We start from the raw sequence: 22,789 nt of genomic DNA, 5'->3' as shown, positions 1-22,789 counted from the left end.
GATAAATCTCTCATGGGGTTGAATTATGTCTACTTTAACCATTCTGGACTTCCAGAATAGGGCCATGCCACCACACTGACCAATTGCAGAGACATTATAAACACCATCATAAGGTAAATTCTTCAATTTATTTAAGATTTGATCAGATGATCTAGTATCCATGATAAACAAAACATCTGGATCAACAGAAGAAGCATAAAAAAGGGTCTGTGCTACAAAACCCGACCAAGCACTACCCCTACTATTCCAACTAAGAAACTTCATGGTTTCTAGATCTTCAGAGAAGAGGTGATATCCTCCTCATTTTCAGCATCAGCAGCAGCCATGTTCTGGTTATCCTTCATGTCTCTAGTTCTCTTCCTTGAGCCTGAGCTCATTTCAGGGCTGTCCTTGAGCCTGAGCTTATTTCAGGGCTGTCAGTCTTAAAAACCAAAGCCCTCTTTCCATTTATCATTTTCACCTCAAACTCATTCATGCTATCATCTCCCTCTTCAAACCCAGAGGCCCTAGCATCATTGAAATTCTGAAACTGCACATTTGGTGAGTTAAAGTTAGCCTTAAAATAAGCTACTGCATCCTTGGATGAGTACGGTTCCTCGGCCATTGGCCTAAATTTAGTTGGTGTATTATAAAGTTTAGCAATATCAGGGTAAGATGAGTAAGATAAAACAGAACTAATGGTATCAGAAGAGCTCACCACCTCCTCACTTGAGGATGAACTCTTGGTACTCCTCCCGGTGTTCTTGTTCACTTGTTGGTTAAAGAAGCTTTCAGTGTCCTTGTCCGTGATCACAATAGTTCCCTTTCCTTTAGCAGCATCCCTAAAACTTATTCCTGGTTTAACCAGAGCCCTCTTTGATTCCAGCACAGCCTTGCCTTTCCTAGCATAGAGCCTCTCCATTTCCTTCACTTTCTCATTGCCACTGTTCTCAGTCGCAGCAGCTTTTGGGGTGGTGTGACCTTTCCTCCTAACATGAGTCCAACCAGGAGACGGAGGATTCATGTTGTCGTTGTTAACAGGATTTGCATCCATTTCAGCATCAGTCTTAGCAGGTTGTGGGAAATACAGCATCACCTTGTCAAAGGCTAGCTTCATAATCTCTGAATCCACCTCCATTCCTTCTGGGTTCTATATCACCATCCCCTTCTTCTTTGTCAACCATGACAAAGTGATTTTCTTTTTTCTTATGGGGGCAGCTTTGGATCCTGTGCTTATGACTGCCACACTCGAAGCAGATTTCAAAGATAACCTCCTAGGAGACTAGGACTTTTGCAGGGGGGCTCACCAGGTCAAACGGTAGGTCTCCCTCCTCTTCCTCCTTAAAACCAGAACCCTTTTTAGAGGAGTCCTCAGGTCTATTTCCATGCAGACCCTTGCAAAGACATAATTCTCACTATTCTCAGTACGTTCATCAAGCCTAATAAAACGACCAATTACCTGAACTATTGGTATGATGGCCTCCTTGCTCCAGTAATGCAGAGGAAGGTTGAGAAGTCGAACCCAAAGCACCAGGGTCTCAATAGTATCCTCCCTCGGGTTCAAAGATGGGGACCATTTCCGGATATGGAAGATTCGGCCCTTGACAAACCAGGGCCTATTTTCCAGGACAAAATCAACGTCTTGCAGGTAAGCAAATTCCAGTGAGAACCAGCCATTCGCCATTTGGATCAGTTTGACTGTGCCTTGAAGATTAGCCCACATTCTGTTGCATTTCCTAGGAGAGACCTTCTTGCCGAAGACCTTGGCTAAGAGACAGTAATTGTTGAGGTGCTCCTTATTGGTTATAGAGTGTTTGGGGACGAAAACTTGAGTATTTTCCACCACCACCCTAGTACCACCAATGTTGGTAACAAAAGGTGACTCATTTCGGTTTGGTCTAGGTAAAGGATTGAACATCACTGGTGTTCGTCTAGGGGGACTGATTTGTGCTCGCGCATTCGGGCTGAAATGTGAAATAAGAAAACATTTCACATGGAGAAAAATGCTTTTCTCTCTGACTCTCGCAGATAGGCGTCTCGACTGCGGCTAGCCTTGGATGGTGGCGGTCTTGTACCTGCGACGGTGAAGGGGGTTGTTTCTCTTTTCTCTCGTCTAATCCACGGTTGTGATGGGCTTGCTCGATGGCTATCTATGTCCATAGGCTGCAACCTCTTTCTTCTTGCTATTATCACAGTTCGTGCTGGCAGTGGTCTAGGATTTCTGTTCGAAGACTCTCTCGGGGTGGGGACCGAAGATGGTCTGGTATTTGCTGCGGTGTTAGCTCCTGGAGATCCGACTATTTGTGGTGGTGAGGGGCTAGTTCTTAGTTGCGGAGATGGAGGCACTGTAGATCAGTCCTCTCTGGTTTGCGGTGGCGACGACTTTGGGATTGTAGCGCGGCTGCTGGCAGTGTGGGCAGTGCAGGTTTGCTCAGGGAAAGAACCAACTACGGGTTCTCTACCTTTGTTAGTGGGTTGCACCTCTATTGCTTTTAATGGTGGCGGTGGCGGTGGCGGCGTTGTCGTGGGTACAAATGCATACATGGTCGATTTTCGACATCTGGGGAGGCCACACGTCGAAAACTAAATTCACTGTCTTCAATTCACGTGGGAACTAAATTCTAAATTCACGGTATTCAATTCTTGTTTAATACATGGTAGATTGGTACCAGATGAAAGTACCATTATTTTCAACACTAATTTATACTTATAAGTAAGTAGTCAAATAAAAAACCACCAAATAGTTTATTAGTGACAAGGGTGGTACACTCATGAATGTTGCATTTTTAGAGTTCGTAGAAAAATAATAAAGTAATATGTGATGTGCATTTCAGCTCATTTATACAATTGCTTGATATCTATACTATTATTAAGAGAAGAGAGTTTGTTAGCCAAAATAATTTTTTTTTTACTGAAATAGCCCTCAAATATTAAAAAAGTTTAAGAAAGTTTAAGGTGGCGTTCGGTAACGTTTTCAAGTCATCTTTTTCATTTTATAAAATGAAAATGGATTGAAAATGTGTTCGTTGGTCTGTTTTCAAAAATGCAGAAAATAATTTTTGAAAATAATTTTTTAGTTTACTCGTAAATCAGGAAAACGACAAATAGACGTTTTCACCTTTTCATTCTCATATTTTAGAAAACACGGAGATATATTTTCCAAAACAAAGAAAAAAAAGAATGTGCTATCTTCTTCCATATTCTCACGTCGCTATCTTCTTCTCAGGTCTCTCTCTCATCTCTAGTCGCAATCTTCTCTCGTTTTTGAAAATTGTTTTCTGAATAAGCTACCAGACACATTTTTGGATCTCAAAAATCCAATCTTGTTTTCTCGTTTTTATTTTCAAAATCGGTTTTGGAAAAATCATTTTTAAAAACGTTACCGGACAAGCCCTAAATGTGTAAGGATAAAGTTGTAAATTACAAAATAAAAAAGATTAAAAAATATATAAAAATAAGCATTATCTATCTGCTCTCCCAAACTATCATCCACTAATTTCAACTGTTCCTCACATTTAACTGCTAAAAATTGGTTTCATTATTTAATTTTTTTTTTTTTAAATTAAATGCACACACATAGTGTGTGTTTTCCTTCTAGTATAATTTGAATAAACAATAAAAAGCAATTAAAAATATAGAAAATTACATGTAAGTGTCATTTTGAAACTTTAATTAGCCATAAGGCTACCTAAGTTTTTTTGTACATATAAAGCCACTTCTATCTTCAAATTATTTTGTCTATGACAATTATGCCCTTTCACAATTTCTGACCTCTCAATTTTTAATATCTCTCTCTGGTTTAAAAAAAAAAATCTCTCACGCTCTCTCTCTCTCTCTCTCTCTCTCTCTCTCTCTCTCTCTCTCTCTCTCTCTCTCTCTCTCTCTCTCTCTCTCTCTCTCTCTCTCTCTCTCTCTCTCTCTCTCTCTCTCTCTCTCTCTCTCTCTCTCCTCACGAGGATGTCGGCGACGACCTGGAGGCATGGCACGACTATCCCTCACAAACCAAATCGATGTCGTTGCAGCCCTCACGAGCTCGCCGTTGACAACTTAGAGGCAAGGCGCAACCGAAACGATGCCGTTGCATACCTCACTATCGCCGGTGACGACTTGAACGCATGACGCGATCTACACGACTCCGGCTCTTCGACGAGGCCCTCCACCACCAATACCGCCTCTTCCTCCGCCTCACCTGCATCCGGTGACAACGACAAGGTCCTGAGCTTCTTCATCCCCAATCGAAAATCCCAACCGAAAAGTCTCTCCGGCTCTTCGAGATGGCCTATAGGTCAGATGGTGACTACGACTACCTCTTCAAGTTCGTCTTCCTAATTGATTCCGGCGTCGGCAAATCCAACCTCTTGTCCAGGTTCATTTCGCAACAAGTTCAACCTCGAGTCTATATCCACCATCGGCGTCGAGTTCGCCACTCGGAGCATCCATGTCGATGATAAGATCGTCAAGGCCCAGATTTGGGACACCATCAGCCAAGAAAGGTGATAAGCCTTTGAATTCCATTCATATTGTCATTGGATTTGGTTTAGTTAGTTTATCTGGATTTAATGAATTGAATCGAGATCTATGACGTCCAAGTCTCAGTCTCATTGTATAATCTTGAACTATTGAGCATTATGTATTTTGGAAATGAAGGATTCTAATGTCTATAACTATGAAAAGTTTAATCCAATGATGGATTCTAAGGTCCTCTATCAGTGTTATTGATTATTTTGTTGTGAAGGAGACGGAGTCAAATGGCCACTATTCTGATTTTGTCTTTGATTTTTGGTGTCATTGCAATTGCAGAGCTTTTGTTTTGTATAGACCTTTTTTTCTCTTTTTGTCAGTGTTTTGTACAGCTTTTAATTGCTTCTTCTAATCAGGGAGGGGACATATGAAGCCTTGGTATTGCTTGTGTTGTGATGTATTTTGATTGATGAATAATGAACCATTTCTTGTATGTTATTTGTAATTTGTTGCAGTTAGTAACTCTCTATAACTGTTATAGCGGCTTTTCAACATAGTGATATTATCTTTCTATGTCTATGTTAGTATCTTTTCAACATGATGTCAGTAGCCTCTATTTTCATTTTCATTATTTCAAGTTAGCAGCTCCGTGTAATTGTTCTAGTGGCTTTTCAATATAGTGATAGTAGCTTTATGTGTTTATGTTAGTATCTTTTCAAGCTAATGTCAATAGTTTTTGTTTTCAAATCAGTAGCTCTCTGTAACTATTATAGTGGTTTTCCATCATAGCGATTGTAGCTTTCTGTATCTATGTTAGTATCTTATCAAGCAGATGTCAGTAGCTTTTCTATTTTCGTTTTGATTGATTTTAAGTTTTTTTATGTCAATAGTTTATCAAATTGGAAAATTAGGATTTTGTATGAAATTTAGTTTTCTTTATGTTGTGATTTCGTATCTCTAGCATTTCTTGTTTGAGAATTCTGTTACACTATCAACATGGATAATCAATTGGTTTTGTTGCAATTAGTATATATGTCCGTAGCTTTTTATTACCAGTCTAGTACTTTTTTACATGTGTTATATTAGCTTTCTGTTTCTATGTGAGTAGCTTTTCATTACTGGTCTAGTAGTTTTTTACGTGTTATAGTAGCTTTCTGTTTCTATGTCCGTAGCTTTTAGATTTCCGGCGATGTCACAAAAGCTACGCTGGTGACAGTAGCTTTTGCCAGCGTAGCTTTTGTGACATCGGTGAAAATCTCGCCAGCGTAGCTTTTGTTGCTAGTGACAGTAGTTTTTGTGACCTCACAGGAAATCTCACCAGCGTAGCTTTTGTTGCTGGTGATAGTAGCTTTTGTGACCTCCCCGAAAATCTCACCACCGTAACTTTTGTTGCTGGTGATAGTAGCTTTTATTGCTAGTGATAATAGCTTTTGTGACCTTGTCGGAGGTTGCTGAAAATCTCATCAGTGTAGTTTTTGTTGCTGGCCATAGTAGCTTTTGATGTTAGTGACAATAGCTTTTGTGGTCGCCGGAAGTTGGCCGGAGACCCGCCGGAGTTGGCCGGAGGTCGGCCAGAGTTGACCGGAGACCTCGCTGAAGAGGAGGGAGAGAATGGTTGTTGACTTTTTACTCTAGTGACATTTATGTAAATATGTTGGTTTTTATATTCAAAATATAACACCATTTTTAATCTAGTGGCCTTATGAGGGAAAAAAAATTAGTTGGTGGCCTTATGGCTAAAAAAACATTCAAATGTGCACTTATATGTAATTAACTCTTAATATACAAAAAATGTATACTATGTATCTTTTAACAATGCACAAACTATTATCAATATGTTATCGTCTTTGTACAACAAAGATTAGAGCAAAATTTAAAAGACAAATATATTTACTAGATATTTGGTCTAATCTATACTATTCAACCAAAACAGAATTTGTTTTTACTGAAAAAGAAAAAAGAAAAAACTTTAAGTTTAAATTTGCAAGAATAAAACTATAAATTGTAAAGAGGAAAAAGATTAAAAAAAATTGAAAAAAAGTGTAATTTATCTACAGTTTAAAACTTCCACGTACGCACTCATTTCAACTGCTCATTCTATTCACCTGCTCAAAATTGATTTTATTATTTTATCTTATTCTTTAAATTAAATACACAGTCACACATAATATCTGTTTTGCTTCTAGTATAAGAGCAAGTTCACCCGTTGGGTAACCAGGTCACCTAATATTTACTGTTTTTTAATGTATATTTGTTTAAGTAATTTATTTGAGAGAGATTGATGAGAGAGATGTGTTCTTATTATTGAGAATAGGAGCCCTATATATAGGGATTACAAAGTGCTAGTTCTAATGTTACAAGGAATACCAATCCGTGTAGGATTGGGAAATCTAGAACCTTCTCTCCTATTGCTACTCCTAGTTTGATAAGGCACACTAAATCGATATTCCTTCAACACTCCCCCTTGTGCCGCTTCAAACTTGGTGGTGACGCTTCATCCGTTGCCTCGTTAAAAACCTTGCCAGGTAACAAAAACCCTGTGGGATAAAAATAACCCTGGTCGAAGGACAAAAAGAGCACAACACGTCCTTCACTCTTCGAGATCGAACATGTAGACATCATAACTCCCCCTGATGTCGATATCTCCCCCTGATTGATATAATCGTGGGAGTTCGGATAACTTTCTCAATCCGATGCTCTTCACATGTTTCTCGAATGTGGATTTAGGTAACGACTTAGTGAATAAGTCCGCTACATTATCCTCTGATCGGATTTGATTCACTTCAATCTTTAGAAGTGATTGTTGTTGCTGATTATAAAAGAACTTAGGCGATATATGCTTGGTGTTGTCGCCCTTGATGAAACCTAACTTCATTTGTTCAATACAAGCTGCATTATCCTCATAAATGCATGTAGGTTCATTTGTGGTAGACTTCAAACCACAACTTCCTTGAATGTGTCGAATTACAGACCTTAGCCATACACATTCACGTACAGCTTCATGTAGAGCAATAATCTCTGCATGATTTGAGGAAGTAGCAACAAGGGTCTGTTTTGTAGACCTCCAAGATATAGCAGTGCTTCCCATGGTAAAGACATAACCAGTTTGGGAGCGACCTTTGTGAGGGTCAGAGAGGTACCCTGCATCAGCAAAACCCATCAAGACATCATTGTCGTTTTGATGGAGGGAGATAGGAGAACGCCGGCCACCATGAGCGGTGGCGGCGCCGGCGGTGGCAACATGGCCGGCGGCCATTCCATGGACGGGGGCGTTTTGCCTTTTGGGGTCCAATCCCAATTTTCCGTCATTCCTTTTCTCTCTGTAGGGATAGAATAGGCCCATATCAATCGTACCTCTTAGGTATCGAAAGATTGTCTTTATACCAATCCAATGGCGGCGTGTTGGCGCAGAGCTATGTCGAGCTAACAAGTTCACTGCGAATGAGATATCCGGTCTTGTGCATTGAGCTAAGTACAATAATGCGCCTATTGCACTCAAATAGGGCACCTCGGCCTCTAATGGTTCTTCGTCCTCATCTCTTGGACGAAACGGATCTTTTCCGGGCTCAAGACTACGGCCGATCATGGGAGTACTCGTAGGCTTTGCTTTATCTTCATTAAAGCGCCTTAGGATTTTCTGAGTATATGCAGACTGATGGATCAAGATTCCATCACTACGGTGCTCGAGTTCTAAACCGAGACAAAACCGTGTTTTCCCAAGATCTTTCATCTCAAATTCGGATTTCAAGTATTTAGCAGTTTCCTTCAACTCATCTAGAGTTCCAATTAGGTTCATGTCATCGACATAAACTGCTACGATTGCAAATCCGGAACTTGTTCTTTTAATGAACACGCATGGGCATATTTCATTGTTAATATATCCCTTCCCAATCAAGTAGTCACTTAGACGGTTATACCACATCCGTCCGGATTGTTTTAATCCATATAGTGAGCGTTTTAATCTTATTGAAAACGCGCTCCGTGGTTTAGAGCCACTTGATTTGGGTAATTGAAGTCCATCTGGAACCTTCATATATATCTCTGAATCTAGATCCCCATAGAGATATGCTGTAACCACATCCATAAGTTGCATGTCAAGTTTTTCGGAAACTACCAAACTGACAAGGTAGCGGAACGTTATAACGTCCATTACGGGAGAATATGTCTCCTCGTAGTCAATTCCAGGGCGTTGTGAGAAACCTTGCGCCACAAGGCGGGCTTTGTATCTAACAACCTCATTTTTCTCATTACGCTTTCTAACAAAGACCCATTTATGGCCAACAGGCTTTACATTTGGGGTGTCTGCGTTACAGGCCCAAATACCTGTCTCTTTGTTAGTGAATCCAATTCAACCTGGATCGCATCTTTCCATTTAGGCCAATCCGCTCTTCGTTGACATTCTTCAACAGAGCGAGGTTCGATATCATCATATTCTATAATTCCTTTTGCAATATGATATGCAAATGCATCATCAATCGCCATAGAATTTCTATCCATCATCTCATGTACACTAGTGTAATTTATGGAGATCTCTCTATTCTCTGGAGTTGGTTCTGACATTGGAGCGTCCCCCAATGATGCCTCTTGGACATAACCATAATCTGGAATATTCTCATGAGATGGATTATTTACATCGATGATTAATGGATTATTTTGTGCCGAACTCGCTTTCTTTCTTGGGCGAGAATCCATCGAACCTATGGGCCTCCCGCGTTTCTTGGCGGGAGCCGTGGGCCTAGCCATAACGTCACCATCATTGAGAGATGGGACGTTGGCGCCATGCTCATGCATTCTTGAGTTGGCGTCATGTCCTCTACTTTTAGGGACATCAATCCTTGCAGGCACGTTTGCAGCAGGTATGTGTGATCTTGTCACTTTAGCGATATCAGAAAACGCATCAGGCATCGAATCTGCTGCGTTCTGAAGATCGAGAATTCTCCGCACTTCAATTTCTGACTGTGCGGTTCGGGGATCAAGATGAGACATAGTGGGGACAGACCACGACAATTCCTGTCGTTCCTGTTGAACATTTATGTTCCTATCTCCCCCTAACGACGGGAAGACTGTCTCATCGAAGTGACAATCCGCAAATCTAGCGGTAAAGAGATCGCCTGTCAAGGGTTCTATGTAGCGGATAATCGTTGGAGAATCATATCCAACATAAAGGCCTAATCGTCTTTGAGGACCCATTTTGGTGCGCTGTGGCGGCGCAATAGGCACATAGACTGCACACCCAAATATGCGTAAGTGTGAGACATCAGGCTCATACCCAGTAACCATCTGGGACGCAGAGAAGGGTTGAGTGGCAGTGGGCCTCAGACGAATAAGCACAGCTGCATGCAATATTGCATAGCCCCAAGCAGAAAGAGGGAGATTGGTGCGCATCACCAATGCTCGAGCAACCATTTGTAGTCGTTTAATGGTGGCTTCTGCGAGACCATTTTGGGTATGAACATGAGGAACAGGATGTTCAACATCAATCCCAATGGACATGCAATAATCATCAAAAGTCTTTGATGTAAACTCCCCAGCATTGTCTAATCTGATAGACTTAATGGGATGATCAGGGTGGTGAGCCCGTAACTTAATTATTTGTGCTAGGAGTTTAGCAAATGCAGCGTTCCTTGTGGACAATAGCATGACATGTGACCAGCGTGTCGATGCATCAACCAACACCATAAAATATCTAAATGGTCCGCATGGTGGTTGAATAGGTCCACAAATATCACCTTGGATTCTTTGCAAGAATGGTATATTTTCTTTGGTGTCCTTTGCATAGGATGGTCTCGATCCTAACTTTGCTAAAGAGCAGGCTTTGCAGAACGAATGATGGGCTTTGGAAACAACCAATGAGGATTTTGGTTGGAGCCATGAAGTCACAATGGACCTTAGAAGTAAAAATGGGAGTCAAGGGAGCAGGGGTGGCGTCAAAGCCACCCTTGGGCCGCAGGGGGATAGCGGCGCCGACCGGGGATGGCCGGACTTGAGGGGGAAAGGCGCCGTGAGGCGCAGGTGCTCCTCCTTGATCCAAATTTCGAGTTTTACTTCCTTTCGTTCTGAAAAAGGGATGTCCATGTGAAGTCTTTAATATACGGATCATCATGTCACGACCTGGGTGTCCCAAACGGTCGTGCCAAAGCCTATACGTGTCGGAATCCCATAAATCATCTCTCATGACATGATTGGATTCAATGACTCGAATAGTGGTTGCATACAACCCACTAGAGCGACACATAAGTTTCTCTAATACTCGTTTATGTCCGTAGTCATTAGAGGTGATGCAAAGGAACTCTTGTCCATTCTCACAATGTGTTTCCACATGAAAACCATTGGCTCTTATATCTTTGAAGCTCAATAGGGTTCTTCCTGCCCTAGGAGCATAAAGAGCTTCGGTGACATTCAAAGTAGTGCCATTAGGCAACATAAATTGAGCTGGTCCTCGACCATGAATCAATTGAGATGGTCCAGCCATCGTAGTCACAGAAGATCGAGTAGGCGCCATCCATAGGAATAGCTGTCTATTTCGAAGGATGGTATGTGTAGTGGCACTGTCCACGAGGCATTCGAGCTCTCCGGGAAACATACTGAAAAAATAAAGTTCGAATTTAGAATATTATGTCCAAGACATTTGAATAAAATAAGTTGACACTTTATTAATGATAGCCAATGATTACATCAAAGTTTCTTGACTAAAATCTAATCCAATATAAAATCAAATAGTAGACAAATCGTAGTCACTTAATCCGTTCGGTAATTTCAATTTGGTTGTGACCAGGTAAGGTAAGGCGAGATTTTGGTGGAGCGTTGCTCACTTTTAAAACCGTTCTCTCAGATCAAACCTTGCCTAGACATCACAAGTACTCTTGAGTACGCCTAGAGGGAAAAAGTTAATACAATAAGTCATTTTATTGATTTAAGGCATAATTGTCATTACATGATTCTTGGAAAAGTAAAGGACTATACTAATCAAAATCTGCAGCATCCTTGTGCAATTCTTTGTCAGATTTGAAGTCCGCTATGGTGAGATTGGCGTGTGCATCATCACCTTCTTCTTCTACATCTTCGGCAAGATAGGTCTCATGTTCTCGAAATTCTCTATATGCCTTGTAATGTGCAGCCAATTGTTTGCTTGCATTGCATTGCTTGAACCAATGTTCAATAGATCCACATCTATGGCATGCATCATTACGATTTCCTCCCTTGAATTGAGATGCATCTTGTGCATGAGGACGAGATTGGCGTCCGTGTTGGACATTGGCGCCACCCCTATGGCCGGCGGCCTTGTGTCCCCCTCTCCCACGTTGGCTTTTGTTGCCACGTGTTCCCGCTCCATTGTGGCGGTTTCCTTCCTTTGTAGGGCGGTTATATGGACCAAAACGTCCGTTATGTCCCTTATTGTTAGGGTTCCGCTCCTTGCGCCCTCCTTTGGGTGCATGATTATAATTCGCCTCCTGAACGCTCTTAGTTCCGATAGGCCTTGAATTATAATTTCTCACGAGGATATTATCATGTTTTTCAGCTACAGACATCACAGTAATGAGCTGATGAAATCTCGTGATCCGTCTAGTATCAAATTCCGTTCGATATTGCTTTGAGAGCAAAATTGCTGAGACGGGGAAGGTGGAGAGAGTTTTCTCAATTAGTTCTTGCTCTGTGACGGGTTGTCCACAGAACCCCAACATGGTTTTGAGGCGTAGAACTTCTGAATTATATTCAGCTACAGACTTGAAGTCGGCGAATCGTAGATTGCCCCATTGAACTTTCAAGTCAGGGAGGAGGGTATCCTTGATATTACCAAATCGCTCTTCTAGCGCAACCCATAATTCTCTAGCATCCTTGATTGCCATGTACTCCAATCGGAGTGATTTATCCATGTGGCGCCTCATCAAGATGAGGGCGGTGGCATTATTCGTAGCCGTACGCTCAAATATGAGAGTAGGATTAGGAGCTTGAATTAAGGGTAGGATCCCTTTTGAAGTGAGATGGTGCTCAACATCCGTGGCCCAACTATGATATTCCGAGCCAGTTGAGGTAAGTGCAGGAAAGTCAAGTTTCGACATCCTGAAATAAGAAGAAGAAATATATTAGTTTCGGAGTTAAAACTTCCACGACAACTAAATATTAAGATTTCCGAGCTATGCTACCAAGAAATCGATTTCCAAGAAAATTGGATTAGACCGAAACAATGATGTTTATAAGGTCATAAATCGATGCTTGCGGACGCTCTTAGTCCGAAGTCTTACGAACGCTCTTAGTTCGTTAATTGCGTGAATCCCCATGATTCCGCTTTTCAATGATCGAACCCACGTTATAAGAAAGGTGGGATGTAGAAGAAGGGAGGTTTTCAAGTCCCCGAGAAAAGAATAAGAAATATAAATTCCGAATTATAGGAACTTCAAAACTTACTCTTTTGAATACTTACTTGTATTTGGATCACGCGCGTGTCGATGTAGGCGTGATGGAGCGAAGCAATCCTAGTAGAGGCGTGCAGCGAATGCGGGGCAGCAGGGGCTGCGGTGGTAGTAGTGGTGCAGGAGCAGCGGAGGCAAACTGCAGGAGCAGCAGCAGTGGTGTAGGGCTGCAGGTGCACGGGTGCGTAGGCGGGGCAGCAGCGTGCGCAGGGAAGCGGGGTGCGCAGGTGTGCGCGGGGCAGCAGTAGGCGCACGGGCGCGCGCGGGGCAGCAGCGGGCGCAGGGGTGCGCGCGGGGCAGCAGCGGGCGCACGGGCGCGCGTGGGGCAGCAGCGGGCTAGCAAGTGGCTAGGTGCTGCGGCAGTTTTGATGAAGAGGAATTCGGGTTTTGTTTTTGGTTTTTGCTTTGCGGCTTAGAGTCGTGCTGATAACGTGTTTAAGTATAATGTATTTGAGAGAGATTGATGAGAGAGATGTGTTCTTATTATTGAGAATAGGAGCCCTATATATAGGGATTACAAAGTGCTAGTTCTAATGTTACAAGGAATACCAATCCGTGTAGGATTGGGAAATCTAGAACCTTCTCTCCTATTGCTACTTCTAGTTTGATAAGGCACACTAAATCGATATTCCTTCAACAATATTTTCATTATCTGGGTCACGAAATACACTGTGTCAGTAACTCAGGGCATGAAATACACTGTGCAGGTCACCATGGTGACCCAGAACACTGTACAGGGTAACCCAAGGTACGAAATACACTGTGCTCGTGATCCAGAGAGTAAAAATAACACTAAAAAGTAGTGAATAGTGGGTGATCTAGTGACCCAACGGATAAACTTGCTCTAAGTGAATAACTCAATAATTCTCATTGTATTGCCAACTTAAATTAAGCACAGCAGAGCTTACTTCCTAATATGAAATTTATGAAACAAAAAAGGAAGGAAGACCAAACCCCCAACAACTGCCAACTCTCCCCCTTCTCTTCTCACCACCAAGACCCAACTAGAATCCTTGTGACGCGGGCTTCGCCACCTGTCACCCTCCCATGTCCATAACAACCCAATTCATACGACACGGCGTCGCTTCAGTATTCCAACCATATGGGCCACCGGAGCTGATCATCCTCTTGGTTCTTCCGTCCAAATCCCCGGAGCTCCAGATTTCGATTAAACTAGTGAAGGTAACGTCTTTTTTAGCTGTTCTTCTTCATTATTTCAAATGTTTATATCATCTTCGAATCCACGCAAATCTGGACTCAATTTATTTTATGTTTGTCGAAATGCGGTAACAGTTCCTTCGATTTTAATTTGCTCTAAATCGTAATGCACTCATTTCTTTGTTGGGGGTTCATTTCCCAGCTCATTGTGTCCTAACCTCTGCAAAAGTTCGTTTCTTTTTCATTATTTGATTGAAACGTTTCTGGTTTTCTGTGTTGAAATTTGGTTGCATTGTGAAAGATTTAAGCTTTAATGTGTTAAACTTTGAAAAGGGTAAACAATTTTGCAGTTTCAGATTGTTGGAATTTATAGTTCTTCAGTATCCAAGGTGGAGTGGGGTTGAGCACTATGGTCTGATCAGGACTGTTTGTATAAATAAGGTAGATCAGGTGTAATTTTGGTCTGGTTTGTTCTGTTGTTCTGCTTGCTGTGCTTCATACTTTGTTTGATTAGTTTTATCTTGTTCACTAAAAGAAGGGATATTCAAATGTGGGGCTTTGCTTCTAATGCCATTACGAGCATTGGACTTAGAAGAAGTTCGTCAGAGCCGAGCCGGGTGTTATTGGACTCCTCGGATGATGAACTTTGCTCGAATTCAAGCCGAGAGGAAGGGCTAGAATGCCCTATTTGCTTGGAATCTTTCAACATTGTCGAGAATGTGCCCCATGTATTATGGTGCGGTCATACCCTCTGCAGAAATTGTGTCTTGGCGCTTCAGTGGGCTGTCTTCAGATTCTCGACTCAAAAATTTAAGATCCCATTTTTCATTTCTTGCCCGTGGTGCCACCTGTTTTCTTTGCGGCTGGTTTATAAGGGGAATCTAAAGTTTCCTCGCAAGAATTTCTTCCTTCTATGGATGGTTGAGAGCTTCAATGGTGATAGGGCGAAGTTTGGTCCTGCCTTGAATGGGGAAAATCAACAAATTAGTTCTCCAAGAGTCAACTTGGCTAGTGGAAATCAAGCTGGGAATAGTAACCTGAGGAGGAACCATTCTAGTTGTCCTTTGCTGTCAAGGTATAATGGTGTTGATGATGGTGGCCGTGTGGACCGGCATCATTTCTCCCTTCACAAGTCTTTGGATTGCTTCATTCACATTACATCCAAGTTCCCATTAGTTATAGGGCTTCTGTTGATTGTCTTTTGCGTAATACCTGGCAGTGCTATAATTTTGGTGCTCTACTTGCTACTCACAGTTCTTTTTGCAATCCCATCTGCCTTGGTACTGTACTTCGCATATCCTACTCTGGAGAGGCTGGTGAGGGAGATAACCTCGTGAGGCATCATCAGATCCCCCATTTATGAGAATCTGAGGAATATTTGTCTCCACCAAATCTGTCTTTCATATACGTTCCTACTAACTCTAGTCTTCAATGTCCAGAGGCTTTCAAGAGCTTATGAGGCTAGCGTTCTTGGGTAATTTGTACTTTTGGACTTCTAACTTTGGATGATTGTCATTTATATGTATTTGCAATGTACAGGAATAGATTTGGGAATGCCATTGTGTTGGTGTGAACCTTTTATGTAGTCCATCTAATTATTTTGTATTTTATTTGTTTCTTATACCATGGTAATCATGCTATGGAATTTCAATCTTTTTCTCTGGGTGAATACATATTCTTAAAAGAGATATTTACATTCTTCACAGTTTTCAAGTATGTATAAGTCATCGTATTAGAAGCAGCAACATGTTGTAGGAGCTTCTTCCCCTGTTCTTCTTAGTGTATTTGCCTTTTCTTTCACCTTGAGTTCCTTATTCCTACGCTTCTCCTCTGCCTGTGCCCTTGCTCCTTCTGCAATCTGTTTGATATATTCCATCTCATTGTTGTACTTTTGTAGCGCTTTTACTCTTCTTCTCTCTATTTCACTCTGCATTTTCAAGTTGGTATTAGTCCTTGATTAGAGTATTAAATATATTTCAAAATAAACAAGCGAGATGAACCTCTGTTTTCTCCAGCCGAAGTTTGCTTTTCTTCTTCTTCTTGTTCTCCCAGGAAAGTATTGTAGCATTTTGCTGCTCATACCTAACAATCATGACTGTTAGGGAAGAACAGCATAAAATCTATATTTAAGGAAGGGAAGAAGATAATATGATCTTAAATTCGAAGGAAGAAAGCCATAGAATATTCTTTAATTTCAGGAGCTCAGAAAGTGTAAATCCTCTCTGGATATTTGCACGAGTCTCTGAAAGCCATAGAATGTTCTTGGCTAAATGTTAACGAACATTAATATTGTCAACGTTGAGTAGCTACCTTTCTTTGAGTTTAGCCATCTCAGCCTCCTCCCATTTATCTGCTTTTGTCTTTACCACTCCAGGTGTTGCTGCACTCTGCCATTTGGTTTCATTTGCAGGTGCAGCAGGTTTCATAGTGGTGGGCAAATTGAGTTTTGGTGCTGAAGTTTCGGGTTTTATACTGCTTGTGCTGTTCAATGGCTTATCAGCAGAAGTTGGAGTTTTTTTCATTGATGGGGCAGGATGGATGGCATCAGACGTTGGAGTTTGTTTAATAGAGGAAGCAGGAAGGATGGCATCAGACGTTGGAGTTCGTTTGATAGAGGGAGCAGGAAGGATGGTCTTTCCCGGGATCTTGTCGTTTGGAAAAGTAGGGGAAGTACTTATTGGCACCTTACTATCTGGATCTTCTTGAGTACTTTTTGTTAAACCTGCACCTAAAACAGGCAATCTTCTTAGTTCTAGTTCGAAAACAATAACCAGCAACTTGATTTTAGCTGTCATAAAATCTTATGCGTGTAACATACTTTACCTGAGAATAGTTTGGAAAGTCTTCCAGGTTCTGGCTTTGAAATTGTTGTTTCTTCCTTTTTGCTCTTGATCTTCACCAAAGAGTCACTAGTTTCATCGCCTGTCCTTTTCTTATCAGAGACTGCCGATTCTTCGATTGATTTAACTGCAAATGCGGCAGCTGCCACTGCGGTTGCATGCTCTATTTCAACGATAGAATCATAATCTTGACTCATTTGCCCAGAAAACCGTCTCTGGAACCAGTTCTGCGTCTTCTTTTTCTCTGCAAGAAACAACATTGATGCTTCCTATTTTACCTTCTATTGATGGCGATATTTTTCTCGAAGAAGGAAGGGTTCAGTACATATTACCTTTGAAAGATTGAGTTTTCTGTGGTGGTATTCTTCGATCAATGACGCTGCCGGACTCTTCTGTTTTCACCTGATTTACACCAGAAAATCTCACCCTACCAATAATGCTTTGCTTAGTCATATACATAAAAATTGCTGATCATATAGAAATTATAATAGTGAAATGATGATTGGCAATTGATGGAAATGCTCAATAAATATCAGAGTAGGAACCAGAATACCTCATTTGCTTAGGCTCCATTCTTTCTGAATAATGATTTGGTACCCATTAGGGAGTTGTTTATTTGAAGGAGAAGCTTAAGCATACTTGGGGAAAAGGAGATCTTGTTTAAAGTAGTTAATAGGACTGTTTATAGAGGAAAGGCGGCAAAGAAAGGTCGTGTATACTTTGCATGTACGCAAGGCCTGGTCTGGTTCTGAAAAGCCTTTTTGCTCAAGTAAAGTATTCCTTCTTTCCTTCCTTGATTCTTAGCTTTCAGACTTACAAACAAAAAGAAGTAGGCATAAGTAGGCTCAGGAAACACTTCAGGAACCTTATGAAAGGTATATTTTAACTTTCATCCAGAAAATGAAAATCTAAGCTAATCTTCTCGTTCAGAAGACTAGTTTAAATTACATGGCAAGAGAAAAATACCAAACTACAAAACTTCTTCTCACTAACAAAAGAAGCAAAATTCTCCTAACTATTTCACCAAAAGAAAAAAATCTTCTCCTAACTAAGCGCATGCAGGGGCATGGAAGTCCTTGATAGATACAAAGACGAACGACTGTGGTGCAACACTGACTGCAGAGGTAGGATCCACTAGTTTTGGTTGCAGTTCAGGAATGTCGGATGACTCTGTGAGCTTCAATGGAGTCCCATTCAGTAGCAACACATCACTTTGGATATTGCCACCTTCTGGTGTCAAATGATACTCTTCTCTCATTGGTGCACCAGCTGATTTTGTGTCCGATTGTACCTCATATCTTTGCCAAGGATGCAGATTGAACTCGGGGAAAACTTCAACATCGAAGGTAGTAGAGTTGGACATGTTGATCAAAAGCAGAGTGACCCCAGGCTGAAAACAAAATTAAGTATATTCTCAGAACGTAAGTACATATGTGAAGACCCATTTGACATTGGTTTCAACAGTGCTTAGCATAAATAGTTAGAAGTGCTTTCTTGGCTATAGAAGCTTTCCAATTACTCAAGTAGAATTACCTTTTTCTTTGAACAATGAGTATATGCACGCAAGAAGGGAGAGCCATAATGAACGGTAGAGAGCACTTTATTTCCCATCAGTCTATGCCATAGGAGTGCACTGGTGTAAAGCAAAAACGGTTCAGAAAAAATCATAGTAGTGTTCAAACATTTCAACACTATTTAATTACTTTAGATACTATAAAGGTCAGAGATTCTAACCCATAGTAGTCAGGATTAGGGATGAAAGATGTGGTATTAAGTAGGGCATAGTTCCCTCCAATCAAGGCTTGTCTGCAGTAAACCTTGTGACTGTAGCTTGCTGTCATACCAAGTTGGTCCAAATACCTAATTCAATTCACTCATTAGTCACACACTAACCGTTTGCGCGCTAAGTTTTGAAGACAGAACAAAATTTAGGGTTGTGATTAAGTACCAAAAGCCATTAGCAAAGGTATGTGAAACATCTTTGCCACCACTGTTGTAAGCTCCACCAGCCTCACCAACCCAAGGGTCTGTCCATGGGGCAAACTGTTTAACTGAGTTTGCCACATCATTATATGTCTGAGATGAATGGTCCAGGTAAAATGGGTCTTGAACCTTGGTTATAAGGGTTGGATCAACACCTGCATTTTCAACAAACCTCAGCATGCCCATCGTTTCTTTTGCCTGTTTTTATGTACATAATCAAAGTGAAATATGTACATACCAGCACCAAGGTCGTAAGTGTGATGAGTCACACCGTCTAGGACACCGGGTCCGGTGGCCTGCAGGAAGTCATTGAACCACTTTTTCTCATAAAAGCCGCCGGGGCCTAAAACCTTTGGCTGTTTACCATCTGGGAACAACTCTGTCACAAGTTGTTTGAGCTTTTTCATGTCTTTGGCATATTGTTCAGCTTCTATTCTTGCACCTACCCCACTCCCACATAACTCGTTTCCTGTTAAACCACACGTAGTTATCAGATTAACAGACCAAAATTGTATCTATATATACAGTCAAAAGTAAAAGTGATTTCATATACCAAGCTCATATGAATCAACAGGGTAACCCTTTGAGATGGTGTACTCCATGAGATCACGAGCGTTTTTTGCGTCCCAATCACCAACCCAAAGAATCTTGTCTTTCGGGTCCGTTTTCTTCCCATGAAGGGCATTCAATCCAAACAAGAGTTTGGCTTGTGTTTGGTTGAAGAACTCATGGATCTCATCCCATCTTTTCGGCTGAAGACAACCGCCACTGAACAAGAAAGGCCCAGAACCATCTTTCACGATTTGGTTGCAGTCTTTCACTCCATAACCAAAATTATAAATAATTTGGTCTTGCAATGAACCTCCGATTCTGATCCTTATTGTATTGAATGCTGAAATTTAACACGAGTCAGTTTCTTCTGCAACACTTCAACAATATCAATGACCCTAACTTCTACTCAAAAGATTAAGAACCTACTCACCCTTTACTGCATTGATCAAGGTCTTGTTCTTCAAATCCTGCAAATTAGTTTCCAATTACGCAAGAAGGTTAACTCAGTTCCTCATCACTTTGTTAACAAATTAAACAAGATGAAACAGTGAGAAAGATATAGATACCAGATTAAAAATTCCAGCTTTTCCCCAAGGACATTGATTGTAATCACATTTATCAGTTGGCCACCAATCCAGGGTTGCACATATGAAATTGTCATCTGTGCTAGCTATCGAAACCACTCCTCGAACCCTGACATCGACATATTCAGCTAAAGCTACTGAGAACAATGACAACAGAATGCAACATGCAATAGCTCTCGACCCCATTTTTCACAGAAAGAGAAGCTGATTCTGATGAAGAACCTCAAGAACATAAGACTACTTATATAGAGAAACGAAGACTAATTGGTGCTTATCTTTTAGTAGCATATGGATAGGATCAAATCTAGCTATGCATTAGATATGTGTTTCATTCGAACACTAACCCTTTTGATTAGTGTTTCTTTCGAACGCTAAACCTTTTCGAATCGGAAAATAAGCTACTTACCGCCAGTGTCTCAAATATTATAATTTGATTGCATTTCAAGTACGTAATGCATTAGATCTGTGTTTCTTTCGAACACCAACCCTTTTGAATCGGAAAAGCTATTTACCAGTACATGTCACAAGTATTACAGTTTGATTGCATTTCAAGTACGTAATGGCATTTTATTCATATGGATAGGTACTTTTCTGTCGTTTTATCTAGTTTTAGATAACTTCAGCAAAGAGTAATAAATCCTAGTGGCCATTGAACACATGCAGCCAACTAACCAATGTATTCCAAATCCATTTTAACTTCTAATTTTGGGCCATTGAACACTAAAACAACTCTTTGGTTGGCATTCATTGAGAGTCTTCATATACCAACCACCCACAACTATAACTTTTATTTTTTCTAGGAGGAAAAAAAAAAAAGTTCGTTGGGATCCAGCAGGTAAAAACAAGGCGGCAGCAAAAGTGAAAAACAAAAATGCTCTCGTTGAGAGTCGAACTCAAGACCTCCCGCTTACTAAACGGGTGCTCTAACCAACTGAGCTACGAGAGCCATTTGTTAATTGCTGGTACGTTTATATATTTGATCGCTACCAGCAACATAACTATTTCAACCTCACCAATTTTGCCTCTCATTTTTCAAACAATCAATTTTGCTTTTGCTTGAACAATCCCTCCTTCATTGTCACCATCAGTCAAACAGATGTTTGTTTGTTCTTTCTAGTACTTGACTCCCATGTCATATAGTACTAGATGCCTCCAACTGTTGGAGAAGTGCAAGAACCTAAAGCACCTCCACCAAGCTCATGCCCAAGTATACACTTGTGGCCTTGCCCACAACACCTTTGCCTTAAGCAGACTCTTAGCCTTCTGCTCAGACCCACATCATGGAAGCCTCTCCTATGCCTCAAAACTCTTCCAACACATTCCCCAACCCACCCTTTGCATCTACAACACAATGTTAAAAGCTCTCCTGCTCAGAAATGAACTCACCCAAACCCTAAATGTGTTCACCCAGATGTTACAAAATGGGACCTACCCTGACAATTATACCCTCCCTTATGTTCTAAAGGCCTCTGCTAGGCTTCAAGGCTATACTCTTGGAGAGTTGGTTCATGGGTTTAGCTTGAAATTGGGTTTTGAGTCTGATATCTATGTGGGCAACTCTCTGATTGTTATGTACTGTGCATTTGATAATATGAAAGGTGCACGCTGCGTGTTCGACGAAATGCCTAGGCTAAGTGCTGTGTCATGGACGGTCATGATTTCTGGGTATGCAAAGGTGGGTGATGTGGACACTGCTAGAGTGTTCTTTGATGAGGCTCCTGTGAGAGATAGAGGAATATGGGGTGCCATGATTTCTGGGTATGTGCAAAACAATTGCTTTAAAGAAGGTCTGTATTTGTTCCGGTTGATGCAGGTTGCTGATGTAGAGCCTGATGAGGCTGTTTTTGTCAGTGTTCTATGTGCTTGTGCTCATTTGGGAGATTTGGATATTGGGATTTGGATTCACTCGTATTTGAATCGGCTCGGGTTGCCATCGAGTGTTAGACTCGGCACTGGTCTTATTGACATGTATGCGAAATGTGGGAAATTGGACTTAGCTAGAGGAGTGTTTTATGAGATTCCGCAGAGGGATACGGTTTGCTGGAATGCTATGATATCAGGAATGGCAATGCATGGGGATGGAGAAGGTGCACTCAAGCTGTTTAGAGAGATGGAGGCAGCTCAGGTCAGGCCGGATGATATCACCTTCATTGCTGTGTTTACTGCTTGTAGTTATGCAGGAATGGCATATGAAGGCATGAGGGTGTTGGATAAAATGTGTAATGTATACAATATTAGGCCGAAAAGTGAACATTATGGCTGCATTGTTGACCTTCTAAGTCGTGCTGGTCTCTTTGAAGAAGCAAGGGAAATAATCGAAAGAATACCCAGTTCAAGTAACCCTTCTGAAGAAACAGTAGCTTGGAGAGCTTTTCTCAGCGCTTGTTGCAATCATGGACAGTCTCAACTAGCTGAGATTGCTGCAGAGAAACTCTTTCAGCTAGAACGTCACAGTGGCGTGTATGTCTTGCTCTCAAATTTATATGCAGCTGCCGGAAAGCATGGTGATGCCAGGAGAATGAGAAGTTTGATGAGAAATATAGGAGTAGATAAGGCCCCGGGTTGCAGTTCGGTCGAGATTGATAGAGCTGTTTATGAATTCATTGCAGGGGAGAAAACACACCCTCAAATGGAAGAAATTCAGTTAGTTTTGCAAACTATAATGAAGCAAATGGATTTTTCAGGCAGTGATTATCCATATTTGTTTCTGGTTAACAAGAAATGATATAAATCGATTTTGAATTGTTGGCCGCTGAATTTCATGGATCATATTTGGTTCCACCAATTTCATACAGAGAATTGATGGAAACCAAGATTACCT

General features: G+C 41.2%; 4 protein-coding genes and 1 non-coding gene across 10 annotated transcripts; 2 read left to right on the top strand and 3 right to left on the bottom strand.

Moving 5' to 3' along the window:
- Positions 1 to 13,789: 13,789 nt before the first annotated feature.
- LOC112196043 lies at positions 13,790 to 15,660 on the top strand. Of its 6 annotated transcripts, none has more exons than XM_040519185.1 (3): positions 13,790 to 14,033; positions 14,366 to 14,450; positions 14,548 to 15,660. In XM_040519185.1, exon 3 carries the CDS (start codon positions 14,558 to 14,560, stop codon positions 15,344 to 15,346), a length of 789 nt encoding a protein of 262 aa, XP_040375119.1. In that variant the 5' UTR covers positions 13,790 to 14,033; positions 14,366 to 14,450; positions 14,548 to 14,557; the 3' UTR covers positions 15,347 to 15,660. The 6 variants fall into 6 exon arrangements, with proteins under 6 accessions (XP_040375119.1, XP_040375118.1, XP_024192088.1 ...); XM_040519184.1 differs by having other exon boundaries at positions 14,545 to 15,660; XM_024336320.2 differs by having other exon boundaries at positions 14,360 to 14,450.
- Positions 15,661 to 15,741: 81 nt separating this feature from the next.
- On the bottom strand, positions 15,742 to 17,109 carry LOC112196042 (uncharacterized protein At3g61260). The gene is made up of 4 exons (XM_024336313.2): positions 16,833 to 17,109; positions 16,320 to 16,737; positions 16,010 to 16,091; positions 15,742 to 15,936 (listed from the first exon to the last, which is right to left on the bottom strand). Exons 1-4 carry the CDS (start codon positions 17,107 to 17,109, stop codon positions 15,742 to 15,744), a joined length of 972 nt encoding a protein of 323 aa, XP_024192081.2.
- A 72-nt stretch (positions 17,110 to 17,181) lies between these two features.
- LOC112195831 (heparanase-like protein 2) lies at positions 17,182 to 20,361 on the bottom strand. The gene is made up of 9 exons (XM_024336045.2): positions 19,951 to 20,361; positions 19,815 to 19,851; positions 19,386 to 19,724; positions 19,071 to 19,301; positions 18,798 to 18,987; positions 18,584 to 18,709; positions 18,383 to 18,482; positions 17,403 to 18,239; positions 17,182 to 17,251 (listed from the first exon to the last, which is right to left on the bottom strand). The coding sequence occupies exons 1-8, from the start codon at positions 20,152 to 20,154 to the stop codon at positions 17,898 to 17,900; spliced, it is 1,569 nt and encodes a 522-aa protein (XP_024191813.1). The 5' UTR covers positions 20,155 to 20,361; the 3' UTR covers positions 17,182 to 17,251; positions 17,403 to 17,897.
- A 479-nt stretch (positions 20,362 to 20,840) lies between these two features.
- TRNAT-AGU lies at positions 20,841 to 20,914 on the bottom strand. The gene has a single exon. It is a non-coding gene; the product is annotated as a tRNA-Thr (tRNA).
- Positions 20,915 to 21,044: 130 nt separating this feature from the next.
- On the top strand, positions 21,045 to 22,725 carry LOC112200712 (pentatricopeptide repeat-containing protein At5g66520). Its single transcript, XM_024341720.2, has one exon. It carries the CDS (start codon positions 21,098 to 21,100, stop codon positions 22,691 to 22,693), a length of 1,596 nt encoding a protein of 531 aa, XP_024197488.1. The 5' UTR covers positions 21,045 to 21,097; the 3' UTR covers positions 22,694 to 22,725.
- Positions 22,726 to 22,789: the final 64 nt, after the last annotated feature.

This window comes from Rosa chinensis, chromosome 4 (assembly GCF_002994745.2).
Source record: "Rosa chinensis cultivar Old Blush chromosome 4, RchiOBHm-V2, whole genome shotgun sequence".
Taxonomy (NCBI): Eukaryota; Viridiplantae; Streptophyta; class Magnoliopsida; order Rosales; family Rosaceae; genus Rosa; species Rosa chinensis.
Note: the sequence above shows the minus strand (reverse complement) of the source record. Positions and strands in the feature narration are given on the sequence as shown.

Excerpts from the sequence above, each read along its gene's own strand:
- LOC112196043 (XM_040519185.1), top strand. The coding sequence starts at position 14,558 with ATGTGGGGCTTTGCTTCTAATGCCATTACGAGCATTGGACTTAGAAGA.
- LOC112196042 (XM_024336313.2), bottom strand. The coding sequence starts at position 17,109 with ATGTTGTTTCTTGCAGAGAAAAAGAAGACGCAGAACTGGTTCCAGAGA. Across the intron at positions 16,738-16,832 it reads ACTTTCCAAACTATTCTCAG|GTGCAGGTTTAACAAAAAGT; the intron begins GTAAAGTATGTT and ends TGCCTGTTTTAG. Across the intron at positions 16,092-16,319 it reads ATGGCTAAACTCAAAGAAAG|GTATGAGCAGCAAAATGCTA; the intron begins GTAGCTACTCAA and ends CATGATTGTTAG.
- LOC112195831 (XM_024336045.2), bottom strand. The coding sequence starts at position 20,154 with ATGGGGTCGAGAGCTATTGCATGTTGCATTCTGTTGTCATTGTTCTCA. Across the intron at positions 19,302-19,385 it reads TGTTGATTCATATGAGCTTG|GAAACGAGTTATGTGGGAGT; the intron begins GTATATGAAATC and ends GTGGTTTAACAG. Across the intron at positions 18,710-18,797 it reads ACCTTTGCTAATGGCTTTTG|GTATTTGGACCAACTTGGTA; the intron begins GTACTTAATCAC and ends GAATTGAATTAG.
- LOC112200712 (XM_024341720.2), top strand. The coding sequence starts at position 21,098 with ATGTCATATAGTACTAGATGCCTCCAACTGTTGGAGAAGTGCAAGAAC.